A 22737-nucleotide genomic window follows, 5' to 3' on the forward strand; every position below is an offset into this window, starting at 1 on the left:
GGTTTTGTAGAACTCTTTATTTGCTTGAAGAAGACCATCATTGCCTCTTTCCTGAATTAATTTCTTATCTAAAACAAAGAAATTAATAAAATCTGTGTTCCACTATCTCCGAACAAAATTAACACAATCAGTCAACTTCAACAGGGATGAGAGGTCCCAAATGTGTTAGCAAAAGTCTCTAGTACCACCAAAAATATAAACTTATTTATATATATATATATATATAAATAATGGAAGGCCTTGATTTGGTCGATGGATCTTTCTCTTTCGACAGCTTTTATACTGTATGAAAAAACTGATTATGGAAAAAATTTCATCAACATTATGGTTTTTTGATTTTGCAACCCCAAATATATAACACAAAACTCCTCCTGTAAAAAAAGAAAAGAAAAAAACAATGGTATTTGTTTTGAATAACGATGCATGGCAAAACGTCGTTTAATTCAAATATAAATGTAGGCATACTAAGGTTTTTAACAGAGAGGATATAATTTTATTTTTATGCATGGTATATAATTAATTGAGTTTATATATAACAGCCCTTATGCCTTAGATAGCTCTAGTTGGTCCACAGAAATAATTCTTATACCCTTCACCGCCTTTTTCAATTATTTATATTCATGTATAGCTTCCATTTTTTTTTTCCTACAAAAAATAATTATTTTAATATATTGTTTGGCTAGGAAAGGAGGAAAAAATAAAAAATTGTCATTTTTGTGGTTTTTGGATACAATTAAAAATGTCACTCCTGTGGATGGACCATGAAATGTGACAATTTTAAAGAGATTCTTGTTGGGGTGGAAGATGGAGACCCCCATTGCCAAATCCTTTTCCAACAAAACCAAAGATTAATGCTTTTTGCCAGCTGGTTTGAAATCTCATATTCAACCAGAAATTTTAGGGCAAAAATAGGAAGAAAAATAGAGAAAATAAAAATTTGGAGCTCCATGAATAATATATATGTAAAAGTAGCTGGAACCCAGCTCTGGGATTCAGAAATCCTGATTGCACATTTCCTTCTAAATATGGAATCCTAACATGCAGGCTTGCAGGTCAAATTTGTTTATAAACATAATGAATGAATTACCAATCAAAATGTGCTCCGGATATTTTTTAGACTTTTTTTGTCATATAAGCCAAAAGGAAAAAACAAAGGGTGGGGTAAAATTTTTGTCAATCAAAATGGAAAATATATATATATATATTTCATTTTTTTATACAGTAATTTCCCATTTTTAAGACATATGATCTCTATGCATTGTATATCAATCTTTACTTAGCAGAATTGTCTTTTGAGAGACCCAATTAGTAATTGAAGTGGATCTTAGCCACCAAAAAAAAAAAAAAAAAAGGGAGAGAAAATTTACAAGGAATTAGCTAGGGTTAGCACCAAAGCAGTGTGCGAGCGTCAACATTGTAGGGCCCCAAACGCAAGCTATCATGGGGCTAGTTGGGTGGCCTGCCACTTGGGAATATATCGAACTTTTTCTATAGGAAATCAAACTAGTTATAAAATTATGTATTACAGTCGTAATCATATAAATATGATTATAAATATTAAGCGATCGAATTAAAGGTAAATATAGTATTTAAATAATTAATACTTAACTAATTTGTATTAATTAAAAAAATGAGGTATAATATAAAGTATTTGGAACAGGTAAAAGATAGCCGGCGGCGCAAGGTACAAAGACAATATTAATTAAATTAGAAATATGTGAGGCAGGGAAGGGAAGGGAAGGGAAGGGAAAGGTGAGTTTACAGCCAGGCTGTTGCACATCACAAAAATTAACGTCCCAACAAAAACCTGTCAAATGATGCAAATCACAATCATTTCATCTATGATTCAAGTTTCCCAAATGGTGGAGCCTTTAGAAATCTACAGTGCTCCGGTGCTTCGGAACCAGAAGTATATATATACTCCTACATTCATAATGAAATGGACCCCAATGTACAATTTTCTTTTTTGGTCAACACTATAATTGAGAAGTAAGGATTTCAATCAGGTTAAGGCTTGAATCCAAAATATACTTTCAATAGTTTTACTAGGAGACTAAACCTATGAATTCTAGGTTAACATGTATCTCCAATGTGAAAGTATGTATTATATTTTCTCAGAACACCAAACATTTGCTCTCCTTTTTATGGGCCCACTATGGTCTAAAAGATGGATGATATCAACTATTGATAATGATTATTATTTTTAATGTTTGTGATATTGGATGAGTGATCGATTTTGTTTGTGACTGAAAAAATCCATCATCTAGTTTAACATATATATAAGAATCTTTGATTCCCTTAACTTTTGAAAAGCTTAATATATATATATATATATATAATCAAACATTGTGGGATGGATAGGCAAGAAGAAAAGAATATACAGTAATTCAAAGAATATTATAATTGGAAAACTTCTTAATTATAACAACAATGTTGACAATGCAATTGTTAATACATTGGAAAATGTGTTAGAGAAACGGATAAAAGTTGAGACAAAGCTTCGATTGGATATTGTTTTGGCAATCTCCCTACATATCGAATATCAAAGAAAAGAAAAGGAAAAACAAATCTCCCTGCATGTTAGAAAATTATATTCCTCCTAGTGCCAATATATATCTATATATATTATCCTTTTCGGATACTGTTTTGAAAAATCATTAAACAGACAATTAACTATGAAATTTCTTTCCCATGTGATTCTTAGAGACTTTAAAGATATGGACTTCTTAATCACACTACAAAGTAGATATAATTCAACTCTTACTCAATTTGTCTTTCAGGTCTAATTCATTTTTGTTCTATGGGGATGCAGACTTTTACCATTTGCTTTCTTAATTGGATACATGAGAAAATTCTCCACTATAGCTATACCATCCATATATTCACAATTAGGCTTATTGCCAATTTGCCATTGATTCTATCAACAAATTATAAGTAGAATTTATGATATACATTGATATAAATTCAAAATATTATGCGATTCATAAATTAAAAAAAAAAACATTTAAGAAATTTTAACTATATATATTTGTCTCTCTCTCTCTCTCTCTCTCTCTCTGTGTATATACATATATATATATATAAAGGTGGGCAAATTGTACGTAGATTCCAATCCAATTGTGTGGCATCTATATATTTGGATCTGACGGAATGGGATAAAACTTTGATATAATAGAGATTTATTAAATATTAATTATATACTTTTTCATGCGCTATACTTCTTTGGAATTAATAAGTTTTTTTTTTTTTTTTTTTTTTTTTTTTTTGGTTATGAACTAAGTGCTAAACTGCAAAATTTGGACCCACATGCGAATTGCAAAGGACAAATAAAAATGCTTTTTTCTATAATTAATTATTATAAAAATCTGGTTTTCGTTGTCCATTAGCAAATTGTTGCTATTGGCACAGTACCACATATATATCGGAGTAATATATTTATATAAAGTCGGTGTCCTACCTTGTTTCTTGTTGGATTATCTGTCTTTTATAAAAAAAGACAGCAGACTAAGTTAATATGTACTATATATTTATACCTATGCTCTATGCTCTAGTATTATATATATTGATGAATTATTCAAGAAAAAAAAAAATATTAACATATGAAATCGATTTCCAGTTGTAAAACATGCAGTAATAGTACATAAAGTTTTCGCACACATCCATATAGGAAAAGAAAATATAGTTTTCCATGATCATACTTTGTACCCAATCCATCTGTGCAGTTTTGGTACTTTCTTTCATGCCTTGGGATTATAATAGCAGCATGAAAGGAGGTTCTGCCAACTTGAACGGCTAGACATAACCTGTAAAGAATGAAAAGAAAAAAATTGTATTAGTTTCAATTATCCAACACACATTTTAACGGTAATTTCTACAAATTAAAGAAGACTAACACCCAAAAAAATAATAATAATAATAATAAAAAAATAAATAAAAAACAGGGAAGGAATTCATGTGCATGTAATAGTGCATTTTAGCTTGTTCTATGTGGATGATTGAACTAACTGCATCTGATTTTGTGATTTGATCATTTCCAGGACCCAACTTGAGCTTATTTTCCTTAGCTTTCCTCTTCATCTTCTCCTTTTGAACCAATTCATCACATGCAAGAGCACTCCCACTTCTGATCAAGAAAGCTTCTTTCATTCTATTACCCTCTGCAGGTCCCACATTAAGAGGATAAATGGTTGTTGTCCCATTAGCAAAACTGGGTTGTTTCATCAACTTCATATTTGGAATCCCAGTATTTACATGTCTAAAATTAGCTCCATGAACTTCAGGAATATTAGTCTTTGCCACTTGATGATTAATAGCTTGAATATTTGCCTGATTATAGTTCGAATAAGACCTTTCCAAATCTATTGAGAAACATGCATCACTGAATTGATAACTTGGATTTATGCTCAGATCTTCTGAACCAGGAGTGGATGGACTTGGTCTTTGGCATTGTAATCCCTGATAATCTCCTCCAGCCACTACAACTGCCTGAGTTACCAACTGCATTAATTCGTTGGCTTCGCCGATGTAATCCAGTGGTCTGTCAATCCCAGCAAGAGCTGTTGAAAAATATGAACTCTGCCTTGTAGTCGAAGTATTGGGGAATGGTGTGATTGAATGCTGAAGAGAAAATTGCTCTTTTCCATTAGATATGACACATGAAAGATGTGTATCATATTCACAGATTTGGCACCTGTAAAGCCAACGAATCTTGTAACCGGGTTTAGTACAAATATCACAGCAGAAATCATATGGGGATGAATATGCCAGTTTGAGCTTGTGGGTGTGGGATGAAACTGCAATGGAAAGAGGCAGTGCTAAGCATAGAGTATGATAGTAATGGCCAATTTTAGCACAAGCATAATAGAAGCCATTAACATGACCTCCACAAGCCCTGCACTGCAAATTCCCATTGGAAGTTAAAGCGTTTGAATGGAGGGTTAGATAGTGGTTTGGATGAGCAGGGTGTTGGGTTTTTCTAGGCATGTTGTAGCAGACCTGGTGAAGGAAAAATGGACAGGTTTTGCAGGTGTAAAAGTCTTTGTCTGACAATATCTTGAGCTTGCAGCCTGAGCAGCTGATGTTTTCTTTAGGGGGTGGTGACCTGGTCTGTTCCAATTGATGTTCATGGCTGAAGTGGTAAAAGCTCTTCATTGATTTTGTTCCTCTTCCAAAAATTTCACTTTTTATGGTTTTCTTATCTTTCAGAAGTTATATATCAAACTACATATATATCATATAGTTACAATGTTATATATATAATTATATCTTGAGACATATTCTCAAAGTATCCAAGGCTGAATTGGAAAAAAAGAAAAAAAAAAAAAAGTGTGACAGACAATGTTATATATATAATTATATCTTGAGACATATTCTCAAAGTATCCAAGGCTGAATTGGAAAAAAAAAAAAAAAAAATGTGTGACAGAACTTTGACAGATAATAGTACTCTTGAGTCTCAAAAAAAGGTAACATTGAGCCGGCACATACAGCCCACTATTTGGCAACTTGCCCTTTTTGGCTAGTTGAATAGTAATACATATGAGAGTGACATTTTAATTTTAATTTTAATTTTTTTATTTTTCATCCACCAAATGGCTTATATTTTCATAGGCAATTGGCCCCTCTTCGATGGCAAAACTTTACAGACAAATTAAGCAGTGGATTATGTCTTTTCGTCCTTTTGTTAGAAATAAAAAAAATTAAAAAAAAATGTGAAACAGGCGATTAAAAAGAGTAACAAACGCCAAAGACAAAACAGCGAAACAAAAACGTCCTCTCTACCTGCAACCTAAGCTCTTAGCAGACACGATATGGCATTCCTCTTTATCCTTGATTAACTTTTCAATTGCTTCCAAGCTAGAGCTTTTTTACAAGGTTAAGTATTGCAAAACTTTATTATATTAATTTTTCCACTGATAAGCTTGGAAAAATCCGTCTCATGGATGACATACAGTACCAAGCTTTGTTTTATTTTTTATTTTTATTTTTTCTAAACTTTTATTACCATTCGTTTGTATTCATTCTGTCTCTGTCTCTTTTTTAGTCTTTTGAGACAAGATGGTTTTCATGGTCTAAAAGAGTTGGATGATAGAAAAATTTGGTATATGAGAAACTAGCACATAGCAGCCCCGGAAAAGCATACCCCAAAGAGATCAACATGCTTTATTTTCTTTCTGGTAATGCTTAAGGAATAATTTGTTATATGGCAGTCCATAAGATAACCACCCTTTCCCTTTTCTTCACACATGATTTCGATTTTATACGAACTAATTCTATAATCTTCAGCTAAAAGTTCAATTTTGATGTCCTGTGAGCATTACAAAACCAGATTAACTCCGCGCATTGATTTTGTTCTAAACGTCTCCTGTTTGTAGTTCATTTACTATATATAATTCAACTTCTAAAATTTGCTGAGTAACCATAATCTCTAAAAAGATGCAAGCTTCTTATTGGCATAAAGGTACAGAAACAAGTGCCTTTTTTCTGAGACTTCCTAGAATTTTGACTTCTTGCCAATAAAATAAATGGATAAAAATTAGCTGGAATTCTAAAATGTCATAATCTGATGGTTCTTTGAATTTTCTTTTAAGACAATGCTTTAGTGTCACGCAACTTGTTCTTGTTTGGATTTTCCTAATAATGATGTCCAAAATAAGACCTTGACTTGGTCCATTAAGTTGGAAAATTTTCTATCAATACTCATAGCTCCTTTTAAACAATTAGCATTCTCAGAGAGAAAGGCAGAATTGAGGGAGAGAATGGATGACTTGAAGCATTTCAGCCATCCTCATAACTTGATCTTCTATCAAGTTCAACAAGGAGACAAGATTTGTTGCTCGGGCCGCAAATCATCCTGCTCGTAATCTGCATACTACTACTGGCCATGCAAGTTTTTCATTCATGAACAATGTGCAAATTACAACGGGTCAATGGAGCACCCTTCACATCCAATGAACCATCTCACGCTTTTCCATATCAAACATATTCTGGCTCTTTCTTGTGCAATGCTTGTGGTGTAGAAGGAAATATCTTTTGCTTCCATTGTCCCATTTGTGATTTCAATTCCATGTCCATTGTGCATCTTTGCCTCAAGTTTTACAGAGCTTCAAACTCCTGCCCACAAGTTAAGCCTTACATATGCTCTCTCACACTATAACTCATCTGCACATGTTTGTCATATCTGTCACAAAGAATGGACTAGAATTTATGGACCTACAATTGTTTCGGCGGCAACTTTCGGGTGCACACTTATTATGCAACCATGGAGGAGAAGCCAGGACAATACAAAGAAGAAAATGTCTTGGTTGGGCTCCATATGAAGCACAAACTCAGGAGGAAGAGGATGGTTCTATGTCCGTTCTGGAGCAACTTGCAGAACAAAAGGCACAAACCGAAATCATGGCCTTAAGAACTCAGTGTGAGATGTATAAAATTCAGCTTCAAATGGAAATGAATCAGCAATTTGCACAGATGATGGATTCCTCGTTTAATTTTAGCTCTTTGATATGAAGTTGCTCATAATTAATATGACACTTTGGAAATAAAATAAAATAGGCTTAAATCTGAAATTGATATATATGTTGCCTTCGTTTCATGGATGTATTAGTATTTCTGAAACTTTTTATAAATGGATGACACAAATTTACTGCCTTTTTTTATTTATTTTAATAATTATTATTATAATTATTATCTTGGGCCAAGCAATTCAAGTACAAATATTTTATTATATCATTGCAATCCAAAAAAAAGAAAAAAAAAATAAAAAAATAAAAAAAAAATAAAAAAAAAGAGAGACTAGTCACGGATATTTGGTCAGTTCACTTATAACCAAAAATGTCATTCTCCACATCCTCATCCACATCCTCATTTTGCTAATAATATGCTACTGGACATTAATTTTGAGAATGACTAGTCTTTGCAAGTGGATATTGATGGCTTAAATATTTAGGTCTCAAGTCGATTGATTTTACACCTCCTTGTAATTCACTCTCATTATCAAAATCACTAAAGAAGGGACAAAAAGAACTAAAAGAAAAAAAATCCCTGCATATATTCCTTAGGAAAAATCAAAATTTTCTATTCACCTAATCAAACCAATAATTTCAGGCTCAGATTTTTTGTGCACCAATCTGAGAGTTCAGATGGAGAATATCGTTGATCGTTTCAGCCACAAGTACCAAATTGTTCTTGAAAGAGGCAGATGATCAGATCAAAAACAATAATGGTGGACCACTTTTTTGCTTTGGCAGTGAAGAACCAGTAGATCAAAGTAGTCCAACCCACAGTTGTACATAAAATCCCATGCAAGAGCAGCTTTCTTCTTCATAAACCATGTTCTAATCTACGCCATGAATTCCAACACCCTTTGCATCCGAAACACCCTATTTTTCGATTGAAAACCAGATGTCCGCATTATAAGACACATTAATGAATAGACCTTCTGAAGGATTGGTTTTTGATTGTGCCAAGTTCAGGATCAACATCCATAGAGAATGTTATACTCATGTAAAATTGATTGTCTACAAGAGAATATTCACAAATTTCCCAATGTGTGGGAATTCAAGGATTTGGGTCCAAGATACATATTAATTTAGGATCCATAGTAGTGTTTATCTGATATATATATATATATATATATGTATGTATGTATATCCAATTTGTCTCCACCATTTGTTCTTCTAACTAGGTTATTGTCTGCTTCAAATCAAAGTTGGGAAGTCCCCCTCTGTTTTTCACAATAAAAGAATTACCGTGAAAGATTGAATAACAACACCAAAAGCGTCTTGTAATGACAAACTAAGGAAAGCTTCAGCAAAAACTAAGCTTCAGCAAAAACTTGTCAAGTTGAAAAAGAAAAAGAAAAGCGACAAATCAGTTACTATTAATTAAATATTTTACTATTGTTAAAGTCTGTCCTTTGATACTAGACATTTTGTTAATTAGGACTTGCACTTGCAAATGGATATTGCTTATTCTATTTTGGATCTTCCAAATTGCAATTTGCTTTTCCAACTTCGTTATAGTATCTTATGATAGCCAAACACAGTAAGGAAGGAATAAAGAAGTAAGATTAAAAAAGAAAAAAAGGAAAAAAAAAAAAAGAAAAAAAAAAAAGAAAAAAAAAAAAGAAGAAGAAGAAGAAAAGAAAAGAAAAAAAGGAAAAGCACTGCATTCCTTTAGAAAAAGCATAACACTTTATTTCCACCTAATCAGTAATTTCAGACTCAAGTTTTGCCCACTATTCTGAGAAGGTTTCTACAGATTTCATCCTACAACATTTGAAGATTACATGTAAAGAGTCTTATGACGGACAGATGAGATGGTGATTACTGATCATTTCAGCCATGAGCACCCACTGATATTCAAAGAAACCAATCAGATTAAAAACCATAGTCGACTAGTATTCTGCTGTGAGGAACCGGTAGTACAGTCACACCTACAGTTGTAGTAGTAATCAATCGAACTACCTTCTTCATAAGTCGTGCGCTGATCTATCCCATGAAATCCAACACCCTTTGCACCAAAAACACCTTCTTCTTCTTCTACTGGTAGCATTGCCTTATGATGGAAGAAGGAATATCATTTGGGATGCCTGCCATACACTTTGCAGAAGCAGCTTCACTTACAATTGTTCTCTCTGCAACTTCGACCTTCATGCCAAAATTGTTGGGTTTCCAATTGGAACATTGCTCAACAGGAAACTCACGAACACCAGTTCGCCCTCTTGCAGAAAGAAGCCCATGAGATTCACCTGTGATGCCTGCGGGAAAGATGGAAATGCCATATCCTATCTTGGTGCCGTCTGTCAAAGTCTTTACCACGCCATGTTAGAATCATCACCAACAGTCACCTGGTCCTTCGAAGCTGATAACCCTGCAGATGACAAACTCTGTGAGGTTTGTGGTACTCTCTTGTCAATGATTGGACTTTGAATGTGCCAAGTGCAAAGATCAACTTCCACATATAGATGGACCTTGTAAGATTGAAAACTAATTAAGACGCCTACAAATAATTTTCTTTTTATGTTCCCACTTCCCAGTAGTGTAATTTCATTTTTTGTTTTGGATTTTTTTTTTTTTTTTTTAATGTAGTTGACAAATTATGTAAAAGTGACTTGGTTGGATTTCAAGCAGGTAACTTTATGCATGATTAAGGATTTTCTTATTATTATTTTCGGTCTCTTATTAACAGACGTTTTGTTTTTGTTTTTTTTTTTTTTTTAAGTTCTATTTAAAACAGTTTGATTAAAAGCCTGTTTTTCAAGTGGACGGGTGAGGAGTTGGTCCCAGCGAATTCATTTTTTTAAAATGTGGCACCATCCATGCCTTCAATTAGTCCTGGCAAACAGCAACTCAGCAAATAAAGATTTGACCAAAAAGACAAAAAAACCGCAATATAGATGAAAATTGGCAAATTGTACAAACAACGCTAACTATAATTTGTTGCAGTTCCTTTTTCTTTTCCAAGTAAAATTCTGTTTTTCTTTACTTGGCCAAAAAAAAAGTACAATTTTTTTGGATATTCAAAGAAAAAGAAAAAAGAAGTAAATTATTTTCTTCAATTCCCCAATCATAAGGCTCTAACTGGGGAAATTATATGGTTGTTCCCAGAGTCACAGTTTCATTGTCTCTGATCCCAGCCCAGGCCAGACACACTCGAACGAACGAGGACCACTGCAACTGTTTGCTGCTCTCCATCGGCCACCAGTGTCATCTTAGGGGCACTACGACCACTGTTTAGTGTATGTTTCATTGCATTCCATTGGTTTCTTCTTTTCTTTCATGGAATTCATAGGGACAATCCATCAAAAATGAAATTTTGATTCTAACCCATAATTCAAAAAATGATTTTTGTGATTGTGAATATCAATCTATGTAAGCTACAGAGTGCTAGGGAGGGAAAGAAAGGGAGACAGAGAGATTTGAGATGAGTAAGCACCCTGCTCATCATGAACACCTTCTCTCCCTCCACGGAACCCCAACTCTTGTGGATGGGCAGGAAGTCTTATGCAATGATTGTAGGAGTCCTTGCTCTGGCTGTACTTATAACTGTGTGTCCTGTCAACCTCCGTTTAGATTATGCTGTTAGGCAATGCACTTTTAAGCGTGAAACTCATAAACACCCTCTCACGTTTCTTGGATCATCTCCAAATTGTTCCAACAATTTTAGATGCAAGGTGTGTGGTGAAATTGGTTATGGGTTTTGTTTGCTTTGTGTGAGCTGCCAATATGTGTAGTTTATTGCCAGTGACTATAAGTAGTAAACTTCATGTGTACGAGTTTACGCTTACCCAAACCAACTCCATTGATGCAAATTCTGATGAAGCCTGCTGTGATTTTTGTGAGGAGGAAGCGAATCTGGGAGGATCGGTTTATTATTGTGAGAGTTGCAAGTATAGTGGCCATTTGGGTTGTGTGATGTCTGCCCCGAATCCACCTGTCAAGTTCTCTTATAAGGATGCTAATTATTCATCCACGGACTCTTTAGATAGACAAGAAGTGAATCAAAGAATATGAACTCGAATTTTGGGATTCAATTTGGTAGAAGCAATGATGATGCACTGCTTCAATTGAAGCATTGTAAAGTAGAATTTGGTTCTACTGGTTGTACTATTTCTGTTTCACACACACAAAATGAAAATTCAATTGATAATTGCAAGTTTCTTCATTCGGGGAAGAGACTTGAACACTTCAGCCACCAGCATCCCTTGATTCTCAATGATGAATATGGAGATGAAGTAAATTGTTTTGGGTGCTCACGACAAATATCTAGCCTGGCCTAGAGCTGCAACCAATGCAACTACTTTCTCCAAGAATGGTGTGCCATGTTACAACGCATTATTAAGCATCCACTTAATTGCTATGGATGTGAGGCCGGCAAAGAGCCTTGAGGTAACTTCACCTACAGCTGTCATTTCTGCAATTTCAGCCTACATGAGTGTGCTTCAACTCCAAGCACCATTATAAGTGAAGTCCATCAGCTTCTTCTCACACTTCGTCCCAGAGGAGCAAATTTCACTGGTTGTATGGCATGTGGTGAGGACTATATTGTTGCCACCTTCCAGTGTGATGAATGCAGTAATGGTTGACTTCCCATGTGCTTTGTTACCGTATAGGGTTGGGCATAAATGCCATGTACATCTCTTCACCCTCAAGTACTCTAATGTTGAAGATAATTCAGATGAGTTGTACTATGGTTTCTATGAAGAAAGAAGAGATCCAAACCTCTGGATCTACCGTTGTGAAGAAGCTGATTACCCTGCCCAAACCAAATGCTTGACTGCTGAGCTATTTGAGTATGTTCGATCAAGCAGTCTCATTTAACATGACCATCACAAGCACATTTAATCTCATCATGAATTGCCCTGACACACCCTAGCGAAATGCACAAGGTGAATTTGTTTACTGACCTGAATTTTTTTTTTATTTGCTAAAATTACTTTCCATGCTTGGAATAAACCATATTGCTTCATATTTGATTGTAATGGCAATTGAATTCCTCATACTTAAATATTTTTATCAACTGTTGTATCATATATAAAAGGAAAACAAATTCATGTTGTTAAAAAAACCCCAAAAACATATACAAGTTGATTATTAGTTTCTGCCTTTAGGCTTATAGCTTATGAAAGACTGATTACTTAACTGTTTCATTTTTCTGGCTGTTAAATATGTTAGTTTTTTGAGAGAGCCAAATTATCCTATACAGCATCAACATTAATAAAATCTATATATTTTATAGACATCTCTTCTATTTATTATTATTATTATTATTATTATTTTTAATCTGAATTTAGCTGCCCTCTGTAAAGTTTATAGTGATGATTTTTGCCAAGATATTCAGTCATTAGTAACTTTTATTTTTCCAGGTGAACTAATTCCTATAATCAGTTTCTGAATCACCACCTTCCTCACTGGCAATATTTGGACTGTGGAGCAGTTAATGGGTATCCCAATGGAATATTGGAAAAGTTCTACTTGATGGGCTGGAAGCCCTTTCAGAGTCAACTGGTCCTGATGGAATACACATCCTCATTGCAGTGAAATTACATAGAGAAACAAAAGAAAAATTTTCTGGTCCTGTAAGAACCTTCTAATAGATATCATTCTTATCTTTTCTGCTTATGTAAGCTCACCCTTTTTTTTTTTTTTTTTTTTGTTTTTTTTTAGTAGTTGTAAACTCACCCATTTCATTAATACAACATGCTGAAGGAGAAAGGTATAAATATTATGTGACAACGACTTCCCCAGCTGCTTCCTTTCACTTGCTCAGAATGCCGGTACTCTTGACCTTTTCCGGATATTATAACTTATATGGTTTACTTTCAGACTTGAATTATATTATGGAGGCGTGTTATGGTTTAGAAAATTAAATATCATATTGTATTTTTATTTTTTTAATATTCAGTTAAATCCCAAAGTTTGAATTTTGAATATTAAAAAAAAAAAAAAAATCCTGGTGGAATATATCAAGTTAGACGGTAAAACACATTATTTAAATTAGCATTTCGTTTAATTTTATATTCTACAATGCGACAAATCAAAATCCTGTCAACTTGATATCTGAAATTCTAAAATAATCAAATTCTGCTCTGTTGATTAAATAGCTAAACAAAATTCAGATGTTTATAAACAAAAAAAATTCTCAACTGGATATTGCCAAAATAATTGGAAGAATTTATAGTAGCCTGGATTATATATCAACTATAAGGACAAGCAAAGACCATGATGGTGAATATATAAATATATTTATTTATAGACTTCTTGCTAATCCATAGTGTTTCTTGTCTTATGAATCAAATTCCGGGTAAATACAGAAAAAGAAGGAACCAGGAAGTTTATTTAGTCTGATTTTAAGAAGACAATCACCTTCAAAATTTTCTTCCTCCAACTTTGAAACTTCACCTCCTTCCTTCCTTTTAAGTCCTTGAGCTTACCTTGGCCATCCATATCCAATCAATGCCGCTAAAACAAAGCTTGCTAATAGCCCTCTGGCTCTGCTTTGCTGCTTTTGCTCAAGTGGGATGCTTGAATTTTAGTTATCCAACATTTCAAAGAGAGGATGAAGAGAGTCTCCTTCTTTATAACTCATATGTAGTCTTTGGTGCCATCCAAGTTACACCTGATGTCTCTAGCGGTCCCTTGATCACAGATATGTCGGGAAGGGCTTTGTCCAGAAAGCCATTCAAGTTGTGGAGAAAAGGCAAAGGCAATAGTCGCATTATAGCATCTTTCAATTCCACCTTTGTCATTAATATCACTCCCAAAACAGTTCCGGGAGGAGAAGGGTTGGCATTTATCTTAACCGGGAATACCATTCGTCCTGAGAACAGTGAAGGAAAATGGCTTGGGATTGTAAACGCAAATACAAATGGATCCTCTCAAGCCAAAATAGTGGCAATAGAATTCGACACAAGGAAGAGTTATGAGGAAGACATTGATGACAACCATGTGGGTTTGGATGTACATAGCATCTACTCGAAGAAACAGGTGCCTCTTATTGACTATGGTGTCAATCTTTCCACAGGAAGTAATATAACAGTAAAAGTTGAGTATGATGGAAAGAATATCAGTGTCTTTGTTACTCTGACCAATGAAACAGCAGGGGAAATGAAGAATCCTGTTTTAACCATGCCTCTCGATCTCTCTGATCTTCTTCCAGAGAAGACTTATGTGGGGTTCTCAGCTTCTACAGGCATCCATACCCAGCTAAACTGCATACTATCGTGGGACTTCCACAGCACAAATATAAGTGAAAATCCAAACCTGTTGTGGGTTTGGATTACAGTCCCAGGGATAGTAGCTTTGTTAGGCGGAGGGGCTGCCTTTTATATGTATTGGATAAGAAAACGTGATAGAGAGAATCTAGAGGATGCATATCCAGGGATTGAAGAAGAGATTCAAGGTTACTCCATGGGCCCTAAGAAGTTTAGACTAAAAGAACTCAGAAGAGCAACAGGAAAATTTGACTTGAAGAACATGCTAGGAAATGGTGGTTTTGGGACTGTCTATAAAGGAGTCTTGGGAAATCAGGATGTAGCAGTCAAGAGAATCTCAAAGAATTCAAGGCAAGGCAAGCAAGAATTCATATCAGAAGTCACCACAATTGGCAGTCTCAGACACAAAAATCTGGTGAAATTGATAGGGTGGTGCTATGAAAGACATGAGCTCATTATTGTTTACGAGTACATGCCGAATAGAAGCCTGGACAAGTACATATTTAGTGATGATCAGAAGCTTGGCATGAACGTAGCAGAATCAATGGTACTGAGCTGGGAAAGAAGGCACAGAATAATATATGGAGTAGCTCAGGCACTAGATTATCTCCACAATGGCTGCGAGAAGAGGGTGCTTCACCGAGACATAAAATCCAGCAATATAATGTTAGACTCTGAGTTCAATGCTAAGCTAGGAGACTTCGGATTGGCTCGTACCATTCAACAAAGTGAGAAAACTCATCACACAACAAAAGAAATTGCAGGAACACCAGGTTATATGGCTCCAGAATCATTTCTTATTGGTAGGGCAACTGTTGAAACAGATGTTTATGCATTTGGCGTTCTCGTGCTGGTAGTTGTATGTGGAAGAAAGCCTGGATATCAAAATGAGAACAGTTACAACAATAGCATTGTGCTTTGGGTCTGGGACCTGTACAACAAGGGAAGGATCCTCAGTGCTGTTGATTCCAGACTGGAAGATTTTGATAGGGATGAAATAATTCGGGTGCTTATACTAGGTTTAGCCTGCTGCCATCCAAACCCACATCAGAGGCCCTCAATGAAAACTGTTTCGAAAGTTCTTACAGGGGAAGCTGATCCTCCGCTGGTTTCCACTGAAATTCCTTCTTTTGTTTGGCCACCCATGCCTTCATTCTCAGATTACACAGAAACTGGTCAACCAGGAGGCCAAATTACCCCATTTACAGAACTTACTGGAAGATAACACCATCTAAAGGCAAGAACTGTACCGTGTGCTGTCATCCTATAATTCCTGCTTCTATATAACTATGTACATGTTGCTTTTAACACCATGTTGGTAGGATGGTAATTCTGTATGCATATAATATATTTAGAGCTTTGGCTGTTAAATTTTATAAAGTTGCTTCACTCTATGTTCAATACTACAATAGAAGTTGGTATTCCTATGGTTGTATTTGCGTTAAGCGCATGTATATATATAATAAGCAAATGCAATATGCAAGCCCGCATGTGTTTGGAACCACATACAACTTTATTTCCTTCTCTCTTCTCTCTCTATATTACCATTATGCTGTTGAATATTATTACTCCATTTAAATGATTGGTCTTTATTGAGTTACTTAGGCTTTGCCTAGTTGATCTCAACAAGCTCTGGCTGATGGCTTCACTTGCTAAACCACCTTCAAAAGTAAGTAGGGTAACGATACATGGTCAAAAGGGTTTGAAACCTTGTTAACCTTTCCAAAGGAGATTTTGATCACTACACCATTTTTAATCGTCGGTTATGAACCAGATATATATATGTTTATAGTCCCACCTACTATTGTAATAATCAATGCAACTTTCTTGTTCATAAATCCATTATTCTACCTGCAGCATCTTATTTGATCAATATTATGAAACCCTGTAATTTGGACATCCAACCCCACTTCATGACATGTGCTTTGAACACAACTTCACCCTTTTATAATGCATTCTGCTAAGTTTGTACCGACATGCCGTATGGGAAGACAATCATGAAGATTTGGAACCCGGTGTACTGAATCTGTTGGCTATTGAATATCTGATACCATTAGGTGATGAAAGTCTTGCTACTGGAAGAGATTACAACTAACTAAATGTTCCATAGCTATGATAAAATTCTCAAAAATACTGAAAATTTATTACGTAATCCAAAAAAAAAAGAAAAAAACATATTATGGAGATGAGAAACATAAACCATTAAAAATCCAACATATTTTATAATCTTAAAAACTTCAATCTTTTTCCTCTCTCTCTATTCTCTTACTTTTCTTTTATTTACTGTATCGGATTTTAAGCTGCTAACTATAGCTAAAAATTCATGGTTAAGGAGTTTTTAAAGAAACCCGCAATTTCAACGATTTTCAATAATTAGCCCCAGCCACAGTTAACACAACATCCTAAAAGAGAGAAGTTTGCAAAGCAAGAAAGGCCAATCTATGCAATGAGGACTGCAACTGTTAGCTGCTGATCTCTGTTGGGCAGCAACTCCTTAAGGGTTATTTCACTGCATTCTTTAGTGTGTGTTTCATTGCTTTCTGTTAGTCATGGAAATCATAGACAGAGAGACCATCAAAATTATTTTTTTTTTTATGCTGATCCATAATTCAAAAATTGGTTTTTATGTTTGTGAACATTAAATCCATAAGTAACTGTGCTAGAGAGGAAAAGAGGGAGATGGGTATTGAATTCTTGCGGGCACATTCACATACCAGATCTGAGTTTTATTTCATCCTTTCAGATTCCGAAGCTCGTTGCTACATGTGCCAGCAACTTGTTTCAGCTTACAATTACCTTCGTGACAAATTCAACATTTTTCTTCACATATTATGCTCCATCATGTGAGAGATTAGTAAGAAATATTCAAATAGCTTTTGATGGGAATGTAAACTAACCCTTTTTCGTTACATACACGCATAAGAAAATGAGTGGCATGACAGTTATGTGGCAACAACTCCAACCAGACCTTCCTTTCGCTTGCTCTCAATACTGGTATTCTTAATCTTGACTTTGTCTGGTTGTTGAAAATTAAAACTCATATAGTATAACTTTCAGACTTCAATTACATTATGCAGGATTTAACTCCTGTTATGGAGGATTTAGATAAAACTCAAAGTTTGAATTTTTAGTAAAATAATATTCTTGATTAATGGTGTCCCTTTCTTGTGAAAAAAAGTGCAATCCATTGTGAATGTCATTTGAACTTTTCTTGCTGAATTTTTCAATCGGAAAACGGAGGGGATGGTAAAACATTTTATTTTAAATTATCAATTTTCGAATTATAAATTTTAATTACCACTTATCATTTTCGTTGACTTTTATTTATTTAATTGTAAGACTTGAAAACTTCTGCCTACACAGAAATCTGAATAGCCAAAGCTCTGAGGGGGTGACAGCTGAATAATTAGAGAAAACTTCAAATATTAAATAACAAATACCTATTCATCAACTGGCCCAAAAGAACTCGTAAGGGAGCTTATGTTGTGGCTTAGACAGCCACAGGCCGGTTATCGATGAAAACTTGAAAGTATCAACTATAGTGACAAGTAACAACCATGATGGTGATTCTGTAAAAAAAATTTTAAAAAATGGCCATGTCGGTGAATATATATAACATATAATAATATAAATAAATGTGTGTACTCCTTACTAAGCAATTTTATGTCCATTTTAATTTTTAATACATCATAAATAGAGAATAAGAAAGTTTCTTTAGTTTTCCTCTATATTAATAGCCAGGTTCACCTCTATCACCTGTAGTATCTTCTTCCAATAGTTTCGGAAATTCACCTTCTTGCTTTATGTGCTTAAGTTTGCTTTTGGCTTTTTATATTCAACAATGTTAATGAAAATAATCTTACTATTAGTCCTATGGTTTGCTGCTTTTACTCAAGTAGTATGCTTGACTTTTAATTATCCAACATTTGATGAAGAGGTTGAAGAACATCTCATTAGTAAAAATTCAGATGTAACCAAAGGTACCATCCAATTTACACCTAATGTTGGTGGAGATTCCATTGAGAACTCTTCTGGACGGGCCTTTTACGGGAAGCCATTCAAGCTGTGGAGAAAAGGCAAAGGTAATCATAGCATCTTTGCATCTTTTAACTCCACCTTTGTCATTAATATTGTTGTGGTTCTCTGACCACTTTAGAGAAGAAATATGAGAAGAAAATAAAAGAATTCTATTAATCTCTTAAAAATAGAATACAAAAATAAAAACTTCTCTCATGGAGGATTCTCTCTTGGAACCTCTCTCTTCACTCTCCAATTCTCTCTGGAATTGCTCACTCTTCTCTCAAGTTCTCTCTGGAACTTAAACAACTCTCTCTCTTGGAGTTTTCTCTTGCTCTCTTGGCTTGATTTTCATGGAACGGGAAGGAGCCTATTTATAGGCAAGCATGGCCACAATCTTCAACAACTTAGCCCACAATTGTTGATCGGTGCAGCATGTCAACAATGGTGGCTGTCAACAATGGTGGCTGTGGTTGGTGCGGTTGGTGTGGTTGGTGAGGTTGTGGGTTGGTGCGGCTGGACTTCACAATTCTCCCCCTCCAGCCGCATTTAAAACTGATGGTCATCTGCCATCTATTCCAGCTATGTCTCTGCATAGCTTCAGCTTCTCTTGAGCAACAACTTTTGTTAGCATATCTGCTGGATTCTCTTTTGTGTGGATCTTCATCAGTTTCAGCAACTGTTGATCTATTACTTCGCGTATCCAATGATAGCGGATGTCAATGTGCTTTGTACGGGAATGATACATTGAGTTTTTGCTCAAATCCATGGCACTTTGGTTATCACAATGTATCTTGTAGTCTTCTTGCTTGATGCCCAATTCTGTGAGAAAACGCTTTAACCACAACATTTCCTTACCCGCTTCCGCTGCGGCAATGTACTCTGCTTCAGTAGTGGATAAAGCAACACACTTCTGCAATCTTGACTGCCATGACACAGCTCCCCCTGCAAAAGTGTAGAGATAACCTGATGTAGACTTTCTATTATCAGGGTCTCCGGCCATATCTGCATCTGTATAGCCTTCTAAGATTGGATCACCTCCCCCGTAGCACAAGCACAGCTTCGATGTACCTTTAAGATACCTGAGAATCCATTTGACTGCTTCCCAGTGTTTCTTTCCAGGATTTGAAAGAAATCTGCTCACAACACCTACTGCATGAGCAATGTCTGGTCTGGTACATACCATTGCATACATCAGACTTCCTACCGCTGAAGAATATGGTACTGAAACCATCTCCTCTATCTCTTCTTTGGATGAGGGGCACATTCTCTTACTCAACTTAAAATGATTTGCAAGTGGAATGCTGACCGGTTTGGCTTTATCCATGTTGAATCTCTTTATCACCCGTTCAACATACTTCTCTTGAGATAGCCATAACCTTCTATTCTTCCTGTCTCGGATTATTTGCATTCCCAAAATTTGTTGAGCTGGTCCTAAATCTTTCATATCAAAAGACTTAGACAATTCTTTCTTCAGCTGACTAATCTTCATTGCATCTTGTCCAACGATCAACATGTCGTCCACATATAGCAAAAGTGCAATGAAGTTTCCACCTGAAAATTTTTTAATATAAACACACTGGTCTGCTGCAGTCCTTTTATAGCCTTGACTCACCATAAACGAGTCAAACTTCTTGTACCATTGTCTTGGTGCTTGCTTGAGGCCATACAAGCTCTTCTTTAGCTTGCATACGAGGTTTTCTTTCCCTGAAACCTCAAATCCTTCTGGCTGCTCCATGTAGATTTCTTCATGTAAATCACCGTGAAGAAATGCTGTCTTCACATCCATCTGCTCAAGCTCTAGGTTTAGACTTGCTACTAAACCAAAAATGACTCGAATTGAAGTCATTTTTACCACTGGTGAAAAAATCTCATCAAAGTCAATTCCTTTCTTCTGAAGAAATCCTTTGACCACCAATCGGGCTTTGTGTTTCACCACCCTTCCGCTGCCATCTTTCTTGAGCTTGAACACCCATTTATTCTTTAGTGCCTTCTTTCCTGTTGGACGCTCAACCAACTCATAAGTATGATTTTTCTGCAAGGATTCCATCTCATCTTGCATTGCTTGCAGCCACTTTTCCTTCTCTTGATGAGAAACAGCTTCCTGGAAACTCTCTGGCTCCCCTTCTTCAGTAAGCAGAATATACTCAGATTCTGAAAATCTCTTTGATGGAATTCGGCCTCGCTCAGATCTCCGAACTTGTAAACCACTGGTTTCAGGAGGTGTACCATCATCTGACCGCTGTGATGGCCCTGCAGCTGCTTGAGAGGATTGAGTCTCCCCCTGCTCATTATCCCCTTCTTCCTCCTGGTCTGCTTCTGGTATATCTTCATGCACCTCATTATCCTCTGTGGCTATTTGTGCTGGTGCTGGATTAGGACAAAAATTCTCGGCACTAGAACTATAATTAGGAGACATTCTGGGCTTTTCAATGTCTTCCATTTTCTGGTTTTCTTGGAATACTACATCCCTGCTTCTAATAACCTTCTTGGTTTTCGGGTCCCAAAACCTGTATCCGAATTCTTCGTCTCCATATCCTATAAAGATGCATGGAGTAGATCTTGCATCGAGCTTCTGTCTGAGCTCCTTGGATACATGTACATAAGCTATACAACCAAACACTCTTAAATGAGAGTAGGAGGGAATCTTACCCGACCACATTTTCTCCGGAATATCAAAATTCAACGGTACTGACGGTGATCTGTTGATTAAGTAGCAGGCGGCACGAACAGCTTCTCCCCAGAATGGCTTTGGCAGCTTAGCCATACTGAGCATACTTCTGACCTTTTCCATAATGGTTCGGTTCATTCTTTCGGCTATTCCATTATGTTGTGGGGTGCGAGGGACCGTCTTCTCATGTCGAATGCCGTGTCTTCTGCAGTAGGCATCGAACTCCTTGGAAGTATACTCGCCTCCATTATCTGAGCGGAGACATTTCAGCTTCTTTCCTGTTTCACGCTCTACCATGGTATGAAACAGTTTGAAGTAATCCAATACCTGGTCCTTTGTCTTCAAGAAATATACCCACACCTTCCGTGAAGCATCATCAATGAAGGTCAGGAAATACTTGTTGCCACCTAATGATTCCACCTCCATGGGACCACAAACATCAGAGTGCACCAGACTAAGCAACTCTGATCTTCTTAATGCAGAGGAACTGAAAGAGACTCTATGTTGCTTACCAAACAAGCAGTGATTACAAGGATCTAGCACAGCATCCTTGCAAACAGTGATAAGCTTCTTCCTTGCCAAAGTGGACAATCCTTTTTCACTCATGTGACCGAGTCTCTGGTGCCACAGATTTTGAGACGCCTCTCCTTCTGCAATATTGAGGCTGTCTGCACATATCTTCACATGAGTCTTGTACAACGTTCCACAAATATGTCCTCGGGCGACAACTATGGCACCTTTCGTCATTTTCCATGTGCCTTTGCTGAAGTAGTTGTCATAGCCTTGCTTGTCTAAGGCTGCTCCCGAAAGTAGATTAAGCCGAAGGTCTGGAACATGACGGACATCCTTCAAAGTGATTGTACAACCAATATTCGTTTTTATCTGAATATCACCAGTTCCCATAATCTTTGCGAAACTGGAATTTCCCATCTTTACCGTACCAAAGTCTCCTGCTTTGTACGTTTTAAAGAAATCTCTGTGTGGAGTGACATGGTAGGATGCTGCAGTATCGACTACCCACTCAACATCTTGGGTTGATATATGAAGGCATGTCTCTTCTTCGGTGGAGCAGAGCGCCACTTCTCCTGTACAAGTGACTAGTGTCTCTCCATCCTTCTTCGGCTGATTACCTTGGAGTCTCTGCTCTCTCAACAACTTTCTGCAGTTCTTCTTCATGTGACCCTCCAGGCCACAATGATAGCACTTATACGATGATTTTCTGCCGTCTGTAGATCTGCCTCTGCTCTTGCTCCTGCCTCTCCCCCTATCTCGACCACCTCTTTGCTGTCTTCCTCTCTCTGTGACGAGGGCATGTGACTGATCCATGCCAATGT

General features: G+C 36.1%; 2 protein-coding genes across 2 annotated transcripts; one reads left to right on the plus strand and one right to left on the minus strand.

The window, feature by feature from the left end:
- Nucleotides 1-3562: 3562 nt before the first annotated feature.
- On the minus strand, nt 3563-5189 carry LOC107432311 (uncharacterized). Its single transcript, XM_016043423.4, has 2 exons — nt 4006-5189; nt 3563-3803 (listed from the first exon to the last, which is right to left on the minus strand). The coding sequence occupies exons 1-2, from the start codon at nt 5149-5151 to the stop codon at nt 3738-3740; spliced, it is 1212 nt and encodes a 403-aa protein (XP_015898909.3). The 5' UTR covers nt 5152-5189; the 3' UTR covers nt 3563-3737.
- Nucleotides 5190-10242: 5053 nt separating this feature from the next.
- Nucleotides 10243-16214, plus strand: LOC107432315 (probable L-type lectin-domain containing receptor kinase S.5). Its single transcript, XM_060813009.1, has 3 exons — nt 10243-12390; nt 12868-13080; nt 13169-16214. The coding sequence occupies exon 3, from the start codon at nt 13958-13960 to the stop codon at nt 15938-15940; it is 1983 nt and encodes a 660-aa protein (XP_060668992.1). The 5' UTR covers nt 10243-12390; nt 12868-13080; nt 13169-13957; the 3' UTR covers nt 15941-16214.
- The last annotated feature ends 6523 nt before the right edge of the window (nt 16215-22737 follow it).

The sequence above is a fragment of the Ziziphus jujuba genome, chromosome 11 (assembly GCF_031755915.1).
Source record: "Ziziphus jujuba cultivar Dongzao chromosome 11, ASM3175591v1".
Lineage (NCBI taxonomy): Eukaryota > Viridiplantae > Streptophyta > Magnoliopsida > Rosales > Rhamnaceae > Ziziphus > Ziziphus jujuba.

What these genes read in the sequence shown, in the direction of transcription:
- LOC107432315 (XM_060813009.1), top strand. Translation starts at nt 13,958, where the DNA reads ATGCCGCTAAAACAAAGCTTGCTAATAGCCCTCTGGCTCTGCTTTGCT.
- LOC107432311 (XM_016043423.4), bottom strand. Translation starts at nt 5,151, where the DNA reads ATGAAGAGCTTTTACCACTTCAGCCATGAACATCAATTGGAACAGACC. An exon ending in AAATCACAAAATCAGATGCA is followed by an intron (nt 3,804 to 4,005) that starts GTTAGTTCAATC and finishes CATTCTTTACAG; the next exon opens with GTTATGTCTAGCCGTTCAAG.